Genomic DNA, 10,000 nt, shown 5'->3' with positions numbered 1-10,000 from the left:
AGGCTTAGTGACATCAAAATTAATGTCCTAGATCCTGACACAGAAGAGATTCACACCAGTAAAGTGGATCTTTCACATGTTTTGCAGTTTGTAACAAGATGTGATGCAATGCCTGCTATTGTGTTTGACACAAGTTTAACTATCATGTTTGAAACTAACAGCAAACACCTGCTCCTGCACCCTAGGCTTTCCAGTTTGTGATTTGCTCACCAATTATGAGTCATTTAAGAATGACTTCACAGAATGCATGTTCAGCTCACCTGGTTTTGGTAAAGTTTGAATTATATTGGGCTGTAACACATAGTCAAAGGTAGTTTTCAACCATAACCTTAGTAGTTATGCTATTAGCTACATTGTAAATAAATTATAATGTTCACATTTACAATGTAGATACTTTGGATAAAATTACTTACTGTTTAGCTCAGTCTGTAATTTCAATGCACGTATTCATGATGTTATACTTTAATAATATACAGTGTATTTGAACCGAATGATGACATTCTGACCCATTATTTAACCCTGTATAACGCATGTGGTCGTTGCTGTTATTAATTTCTGGTATCACTGTTAAAAATGTTTCAATAAAATGTTCACATTTTGCTGGTAATAACAAGTGCACCAAGTCATTTTCCTTCAGTTTCAATAACCAGAATATCATTTTTTATTTTAAAGGGCATCTGACGGAAAAAATCGTATATTTTTTTATCGTCGATTTGATTAGCCCTTAGTATAAATACTTGCTTTTTGCCGAAAGTTTGACTTCATAAGCAAAAGCGAATTAAATAGGAATTTTTTTCCACGGTCGTTTGGCGGCCATTTTGAAAACGCTTTTGGTTGATGTCACGTGTGGTCATTACGTCATAAGTGTGTAAGAAGTGGAGCAGTCCGGTCAAATCCCTCGGTTTGTGTCACGTACAAGTCGCACACAAAACTTCTGTTGGATGCCGTCTAATAAAAATTAGCGGTGATGAGGCACAAACACGTTCATTATTTATCCTTTGTCGCATGTGTCAACCACGGATTAAATGAATTGACCGACGAAGGTCAAAACTTCTTAAAAGATAAATGTAAACATTGTAACATACATAATGCCATAGAAAGCCATAGTAGTAGTTTGCTATCAAAGTATAACGGCAGTAAAGCACGGATTGCTTAGACCATTAATTTTTTTACATCAACGAAGATCTAAGTTGTACATTCTGAAATGTTTTAGCAAAATATGAGACGACACATAAGCAAGCCGATCGGCTTTAATGATTGTGTCGATGGGACTATTGATTGAAGAGATGAACTTTTTATCGTGTCTTTAATTAAGCCGGCAAGGTGTAGCATTTAAAAATGGAAGACAGATATTTTCAATATAAATAATGTGAATTAATAAAAGCCCAAATAAACACAGTGAATGCAAACGAGTGATTGCGCGAAACGGATGAATGTATGTAAGTTTTTTATTGTCATGTGAGACGTGATATGTGGAAGTTTGGACGAGCCTTTTAATAGCTGAAGCTTAAGTTACAACCCAGTTCAGAGGTTACAAGTGTCTCCGCGATGGACTCGGGAAATGAAAAGGCCGGTGATCCAAAGGGAAGCAAGAAAAAGAGAGACCCCGGGAAGCGCTGTGTAGTAATGTTTTGCAATAACACCAATGCGCAAAACGTGAGTTTGCATCAATTTCCGAAAAATGACCGGCTACGGCAACAATGGATTCAGTTCGTGCTAACGAAAAGAGACGATAACTGGCAGCCAGGATCTGGGCACATCTGCAGTAACCATTTTTCTCCAGAGTGCTACCACGGTATGGGGGCGAAATTGGCTGGGTTTGCTTCCAGACTTAAACTGAAGGATGACGCCGTGCCAACAATTCAAGTAAGTCCTACTGTCCAGCAACTTGACGAAGCACGGAGACTAAAAAGAAAGTTACCTCCCGCGAAAACGAAGGCGGACGAATCAAGTGACAGGGAGACACCAAAGCGGCGAAGTCGCGCTCTATCAAAGTTAACGGCAAATCGGGTACGTTTCTTTTACACAACACTCAACTTAACCCTCTAACTGATTAACAAAATTATGCCATGACAATGCGTGGAATGTGCTTTTAATCATTTCTGCCACTTGAGAACTTGTACTGATACTGATCCAAAGGTATTTTTTTGGCACAAAGCTTGTGGCACAGTTTGAGCAAATGCAAGAGACTGGGTCAGTCGATATGGAAAAGCCATCCACAAGTGGTCATATTGATGACGAGAAAGCCCAAGCAGAACAGGTTCCTGGTTATAACCAAAGTGAGATGTTTTTTCCTTGCGCTGAATTGTTCAAGCAAAACAAAGGAACCCAAAAAGGACTTCGCCGTCCAATTTGTCGTAGTAAAGGTAATTAAACAAACTTGTTATATTAAACATCACATGGTCTTTGAAATTATTCTATTAACAACCCGTTGAGATATCTTTGTTGTCTTATTGATCACTTCAGGTGCTCAGGTATCCCCCAAAAAGAAGATTTTGGTTGACATGGGGTCGCAGTGCAACATAGCAAATCTTCCTCTCTTAACCCTCCTCAATGAGGATAAGAAAAGAAACACTCCCTATGATGCACACGAAGAACAACTTCAGCAAGAAATTGATTCCAATCCCTTCGAAGACGTTGACGTTGACGATGAGGACTACACTCCGTCTTTCGAATCAGAAGATGAGGAAAAGGAGGCAGAGGAGAAAGATTCAGTCACAAAATCTGAGCAGTAAGACTAAAATTGAACTTTTCTTTGTTTGTGTCTATTATGCGAAGATGACTCAATTGTGCTATCTTTAGTGTTTCCACCGTTGAATAAGGAAATTATAGACATTTCGGACTTCCAATTTTTTTTTAAATTTCATTCCTTGACAATAACACGTTTCCCTTAAACGGGAAAGTTTGAAATTGTATTTCCAAGTCTATGTCAGACATGCCCTTGAAAATGTTCAATTGGTTTATTGTTACAACTTAGATCAAAAGAAGTTAACGACAGTGCTAAACCCCACGAAGAGAGAAAGTTCATTGTGTTCGAGACAAACCTGCTAAGTTTGTTTGCCTCATGTCCCATTTGTGCTGGTTTTGCTGAGGCGCGCATTCTTAAGGAAATCGGTACAATGGTCAAAATACATTACTGGTGCACTGAAGAGAAGTGCAGTTTTACCAACGTTTGGTTCAATCAACCGTTTGTCAGGGGAAGGATGCCTGTTGGAAACTTGTTGCTTTCGTCTTCCATTTTACTATCCGGTGAGTGGCCAGTTGTATATGTAGCACAAGAAACCAGAACCAGATACTAAAATCAGACTAGTACACAACGCATGACAGTTTTAACGTGGTCTATACAACGAATTAACCACAAAAATGCGCACGGTAGTTGTAGGGCGAGACTAATGTTCCTTGATCATGGGTAATAAGTGGTGGGTCATGCTTTCCAAAGTCACAAGTAATAACAGAGTTGTTGGCCCCAGAACGCAAAACTTTTTACCCACGCCCGGTGATCAAGAACCATCTCCTGTTCCCGAAATTATATGGACGAGCTGTGATTTTTTTTTTCCAAGTGTATGGTCGTCATCGCATGTGTTTGTTTCTCATTTGTTTTTTATCACAGGATCGTCTACAGCTAAAGCTCTCCGGATGTTGAAACTTATGAACGTTGCCTGCATCTCCGAGCGCACCTTCTACAGACACACACGCTTCTACGTCAACCCTGTCGTAATCCAGGAATGGCGCAATCACCAGCAACAACTCCTAGATGACTTGGCTGAACGTGAAGGGGGGCTGGTGGTAGCTGGCGATGGTAGATGTGACTCGCCTGGCTACTGTGCAAAATTTGGTTCGTTTACTTTTATGGAACAACAGATCAACAGAGTGGTGGATTTTCAGCTAGTGCAGGTTAGCACCTACTATTTACCCGGTCCACTCAGTCTCCAAAAGGTCCCATGTCCGCTTCTGTACACTAGCTACGTAAATATAGTATAATTTATTGACTGTATTCTTAACGTGTATTCTTACCAATATAATGTCTTCAATGCCTCGACTTTCATATTATTCCTGACAATACGGACAATGTCAAGATCTTATTATTTTTAGAGCAACGAAGTCAAGAATAGTGCGTGGATGGAACACGAAGGGTTGGTTCGCGCCGTCGCATGTATCAACAATGCTGGACTAAAAATTTCTCAGATTATCACTGACAGGCACAAGCAAAATGAGGCATGGATTCGCAGAAATATGCCTGACACCAGTCACTATTTTGACATCTGGCATGTATCGAAAGGTAATGGATCGATCATGTTAAATAAACATAACAGATAGCTGGCACATCCGAACCAATGCATAAGGACCACTTGAGCATCGCTAACGCCCGCCAAGCATACCTTTCTATCATGCTAGATGTATTCAGTTCTAAATATTCAGCAATGTTATTTATATAATCACCTTGGAACAGGTCTTAGCAAAAAGATCGACAAACTGGCCAAAAAGAAAGAATGTGAGGATGTCGCTCAATGGCGCCAGTCCATTTCCAATCACATGTACTGGTGTGCAGCTTCATCACCAGATGGCAATGGTCCATTGATGCAGGCAAAGTGGAAAATGTTACCCCTTCACATCCAAAACTTACATGCTGATGTAAATAATAATTTGTATCCTGAATGTGGGCATGGAGAACTGGAAGGTGAAGCCCGAACTAGACTATGGCTAATACCAGGTAAACAAATAAACAACTATGACTGATGGTACAATTCATGATGCAACAGCATACAGTTCTGACACTAATCTCTCAAGTCAAACTCTGTTCCAACACCAGTTTGGGAACTGAAGGCGACTAAGTAGATTCTATATAATAATGAGATGGGAATATTATATTATTACCGGTATAACTGACCGAGATATCACAATCAGCCAAAAAATATCTGCTCGTGCACATACTTGCTCAAGAGCCAACATGTAAACAGGGTACAGACAGCATTTTAAATGTTTGTAATATTGCCTTAATAAGTTTCTTTTCCTCCAAATTTATTGACTAAGGACAACACGGGAAATAATGAAAGGCTTTTCAGCTTTGATTTGTTGTCCCTTTCCCATTGATTAAAAACGATATAACCAAAAACCCAGAGAATACTATTGTTACTAGATGATCTAAACGTGTTTTTATGCGATGTGTACATGTAAATCCACAGGCTCAACTTCTGCTGTAAAACTAGAGGAACTGGTACTCAAGCCTCAACTACTGAAAGACATAGCCAAACTGTCACCAAGATACCAAACTTCAGCTCTAGAAGCAAAACACAGTTTGGACATTCACTTTGTTCCCAAGCACACTGCTTTTTCATACTGGGGAATGTACACACGGTTAGTCGAGTACACTGTAAGGCATTCCTTGCCTTTTTGGTCACCTTTCCTGATAGAGCAGGCAACTATATTCAGTGTTTATTGCTTAACAGATTGTGCCTTTCTGCCTTGCACTACAATGAAAATGCAGACAGAATGCAGGCAGTGACATTGGATGGGAGGCCATGCTATTCCATCAGGTTTCCAAAGGCTAAGAAAGAGGGGCCAGCAGTCAGACAAGTTAAAACAGAACCAACTTATGGTAGGATCAAATCAATAATAAAAAAATAAAAAATAAATAATAATAATAATAATAATAATAACAATAATAATAATTGTAATAACAGCAATAAATAATAATAATAAATAATAATAATGTATCACTAAATTTGTTGACAATGCAATGATCAACAGAAATCCTATTAATATTGACAAATTAAATGTACTGTTGTTTTCCCCTGCCTTGCTGTACCAGTAGTTCATCCCTGCCCAAATAGTCAGTTGATATCAATATTGTAGTGTGATTCATTGGCTATAATGTAAAAATGAAATACCACAATAAATGGGGTACCAAAACAAAAGCAATGACAACTGTACAATATATATCACGACTCGAGCATGGCAAATCATCCCCTAATGCGCCAATCACCTCACACTTCATTGCTAACGCAAGATTTTGTCTCCTAGGTTATTGCTCCAGTGCCATTGCAAAGCTCTTTCTTAGTTACGAGGATAACCCAAGAGCATTGAAGGAGTATATGGGTGTTCTGCAGACCAATACTCCACCACCCCTTGCTGCATCAGCTCAAAGGCCTGACAGAGAAGAAGCAATAGCAAGTTTTGTTAGCAGATATAACAGATCTAGCTTAGTGAATTAGGCTAGGTCCTCACAATTATACATGTACAAGTTTTATGCCCAAAAATGTGTTGTAGTGTTTTCACATGATGTCACGACAGCCATGTTGGTGTCGCACACTAGTCATGTGGGAACTGAAATACTATTTCACGCAAATTATTTCTTTTGTTTTCTTAATCCAATATGGTGGCTAGTCATGACTGAAAAGCACTCTACAAAAATAAAATTCAAGTTTGTCTATTGCTATTCATCTGCATATCTAAATCCTGAAAACACCATATCATCTTCAGACCTCCTAGGCTCTTGGAAGTGAGCTCTGATGCAGTTAACTGCACAAGAAGGCAGAGGAACTCTGATTTCCTTGCCAAGAACTCCCCAGCACCACCTAACTAATTGCCTGTAGGCTACGTGCCTACTCTTTTTATGATCAGGACCTTCATATGCAGAGGTCCCATACTGTTGTTTGTACTGAAGCCAAGCTGCCTGTAACACCCAGTGGTTGAGGCACACAGCCTGGAAGCCAGGGTGCTGAACAATACAATCCGGAGGTGCTCCTAGGTGCTCTATCTCGACAGCCTCCAAATTTTTTCTTTGAATCTCTTCAATCTCCCGGCAGCAAATATTCTCTTCTTCTCGCCACATCTTGTGGCAATTTCCACAGAGGCACCTATCCATCAACGATAGTTTATAATTGAAAAGGTCATGAGAGGACATTCTTCTCCTATTTCCATGATGGTGTGCTGTAAAATAGTTTTCTACTAATAGTAAGGCTTGTTTGAAACTTATCACCTTCTTGTGTAAAATATTGTAAAAGAAATTCCTAGATTTCTATAAGATCATGGAAAGCCAGAAGAATCCGACTATCAGGCTGATAGCGCGGTCAAAAAGGATAGGCATGAAAACACAAGACACTAATTGGTTTGAAGCATGGGTGCATCGTTTGTATTCGAAACTTCACAAAATAAACAAAGGAGACATCTTTCTGCTCTTTCGAAAAGGTTCAAATTAAAATTCCACACACCCTAAAAAGTGAAATTCTGGAGCCGGCGAATACGAAAAATAAGCCTTTATAACAATTTGGCGAAACTGATATCACGAGAAGTGGAACAGAATAGCACAATGATGGAAGCCAATAATTATTCTGTTGCAACACTCGCAGCTTCTGCGATTGTTTGTTTCACGAAGAAGTGAACAAAGCAGCGAGCATTCTAAGTTGAAAGCCGGTACCTCGGTAATGTAAATTAATCAAGTACTGAAGCGAACACAGTGAGTACATGGACACGTAAACAAGTAGCAACAGCATTTTCGTCTGATCGAAAGGTGTTTATTGAAGCTACAGTAAATATAATGAATGGAAAAATAGTCACGACTACTTTCAATTGTGTTAAAACAATTTAACTTGGAAAGTCGCTGCCATTTTGACATCCAAGGCTTCAAGAAACTCACCATTCTTCACTATCTTGGTCACAACGACGGCGTGGACGTTCGATATCATCCTCACGCTCTTGTGTCGCAACAACTCTCCCTGGAGGCTCAAAACGCCATGGCTGAATACCGGCGAAAGACACAACTTCATTTTCCATCGTATCCTCCCCTACAGCTCCCTCGAAATCAGATAAATCAGATCCAGAAGTGGAGCTATCACTGCTACTCGATGAGTCGGCCATTTCAGTGCTTTGTGAAAGTTACACACGTATGACGTATGATGTCACATGACCCAGAATCGAAGTTTTCATGGTGGAACTGCCAACGAGCGGCAAAATACGAACTTTCAAGGCTGAATTAACGGGGAAGGAAGCTTCGAAAGATGAACTTTTTTATTCCATCAATACAAATGGACTACGGGGAACGTTTTTGCGAAAAAGTGTTTTTTAGGTGACAGTTGCCCTTTAAATTTAGCTTCAATTAGCATGGTCATGCTTGGTACATGTACATTAACTACATAAGTAAGTACATATACATGATCAAGAAAATAGTAGTTTTGGCAAGGAACATATTTGAAATGTACACTGTATGGTGATATTTATCAGTCAGCCAGTGACAGGTATTCTCAAAAAAAAGTGAGGATTTTCCAACAGGAAAATTTACGGATGATTTAAAAATGAATTTTGTGATTTTATTTCTATAACAGTGTATGAGATTTCATGTTAACCCTTAACCTAAATTTCACTAAATCAACTAGTACTCTCTCTCTTTTAAGCCCCCCTGGTGAGCTTTTTTTGTCAATCACTTATGCAAAGGTGGCGGCAGGCTACTGCAGAGGTCAGGTTTTTTATAAATTTGGACTGTCCAAAAGGGAGGCTTGAAATAGAAATAAAGGAAAATAAAAAGACCAGGTAGGTGGTATTTCAATGGTTACTGGGAATTATGTCCTATTTTTTCACCTACATGTACATGTTTGCACTTGGTTGTGGACTACAATATTCAGGTTTATAAAGCAACTGTTATTAAATAAGAATTAAGACAACATAATTATTTAAAGCTTCTTTCCAATTAGTGGGCTTCAAAACATTAAGCAGAGACAAAACATGACTAAAGTACTCCTGGAAGTCATTCTTTGAATCAGTTGTTTTACATTTTATTCTGGCTTCATGGACCTTTTCAGGAGACACTGGTTGCAACAGGTCTGAGAAACCAAAGTTTTCTGGGAGAAAATATAGTTCATCTGGTTTTCCAGGAACTGTATCATGCCTTGACTGGCGAATATAGTGTGTATTCCAATGAATCTTCACAAAATCTAGATCTTGCTGGATTAACTCTACAAAGCAGAACCATAAGCATTCCTCATGACCCGTATTGTCAGGTCAAAATACCCCACAGTCTACAAGATCTTTGAAGAAGTTAATTCACCAAGTGAGACGGCTGTGGCGGAAGTAGGACCACCAAGCCTCTATCTGTTGGTTTCCAGCGGAAGGACCATAATGGTGTGCTTTTTCATCAGCTAAATCATCATTACACTCTGCTCTTAGGAAGCTCTGTACACCTGCAATTACTACATTCTCTCTTCCACAATCAATTCTCACTAATGAACAACACAGTCTACAAAATACTTGGCCATGACCTTTGGATCATTGTTAGTGGTGTCATCCACATGCCAGCAGTAATTCGGTCCAGGTGAGTTGTACTTTCTTCTTTTCCAGTTGTGCCTTTTTCGCTCTTCAACTCCAGCTGGGTCTAACCTTCTTAAAAGTGATGCCACCTCTAGCCTTCGAATATACAAGCCATACTTCACACGCAATGTATGCCACATCCCTCTGTAACCAGAAATGCTGCCTGGGCCATAATATCCAGCTTGTTCCGCATCAATCTCTCGATGTCAGACAAATCAACGTCTGTTTTGTTTCTTTTGAGATAGCCTCCTTTTAAGCGTTAACAACGACATCGACACATCATGATACTTCTCAAGAAAGCAAAGGATAGCATTGTAACTGAATCCACCTCTATTGCTTCCTTTTCCGTTATATTTTTGGAGGACAACTGTACAGTTATCGAAAAGATGGCACGGCAATTTCTAACTTTTGTCCAAATTAAGAGCAATATAAATATTCCTGTAACACTTCAGATCCACAGTTGTGGCAAAACATTTTTCGTGAAAATGTCTACAGCATAATAAAAGTTGCCATGTTGGACGCGGGAAATCCTGGGAATTAGCCCCTTCTAGACTCCCACAGGCTCTCACTGGTTAATCACAGACCAAGTGCCCAGTCTTTCGATTATTGGTTTGTGTTTTGAAAAATTGATTTGTGTTTTGGTAAACTGATTTGTGCTTTGGTAAATTGGTTTGTGTTTTGGTAAACTGATTTGTGTTTT

At 39.3% G+C, this 10,000-nt stretch overlaps 3 protein-coding genes across 3 annotated transcripts in view; 1 reads left to right on the top strand and 2 right to left on the bottom strand.

Annotated features, from left to right (window-relative positions):
* Window positions 1-10,000, bottom strand: part of LOC138059592 (formin-like protein 2) — a 106,361-nt gene that overhangs the window by 89,844 nt on the left and 6,517 nt on the right. The gene's annotated exons all lie outside the window — the stretch shown is intronic.
* On the top strand, window positions 1,545-5,642 carry LOC138059611 (uncharacterized). The gene is made up of 9 exons (XM_068905235.1): window positions 1,545-2,016; window positions 2,159-2,366; window positions 2,467-2,731; window positions 2,978-3,249; window positions 3,611-3,894; window positions 4,093-4,279; window positions 4,451-4,678; window positions 5,184-5,355; window positions 5,448-5,642. The coding sequence occupies exons 1-9, from the start codon at window positions 1,549-1,551 to the stop codon at window positions 5,623-5,625; spliced, it is 2,262 nt and encodes a 753-aa protein (XP_068761336.1). The 5' UTR covers window positions 1,545-1,548; the 3' UTR covers window positions 5,626-5,642.
* LOC138059964 (P2X purinoceptor 7-like) lies at window positions 6,424-7,889 on the bottom strand. The gene is made up of 2 exons (XM_068905624.1): window positions 7,637-7,889; window positions 6,424-6,857 (listed from the first exon to the last, which is right to left on the bottom strand). Exons 1-2 carry the CDS (start codon window positions 7,855-7,857, stop codon window positions 6,434-6,436), a joined length of 645 nt encoding a protein of 214 aa, XP_068761725.1. The 5' UTR covers window positions 7,858-7,889; the 3' UTR covers window positions 6,424-6,433.

The sequence above is a fragment of the Montipora capricornis genome, chromosome 8 (genome assembly GCF_036669925.1).
Source record: "Montipora capricornis isolate CH-2021 chromosome 8, ASM3666992v2, whole genome shotgun sequence".
In the NCBI taxonomy this organism is placed as follows: domain Eukaryota; kingdom Metazoa; phylum Cnidaria; class Anthozoa; order Scleractinia; family Acroporidae; genus Montipora; species Montipora capricornis.
The sequence above is the reverse complement of the archived record's forward strand: the minus strand, read 5'-3'. Positions and strand labels throughout refer to the sequence as shown.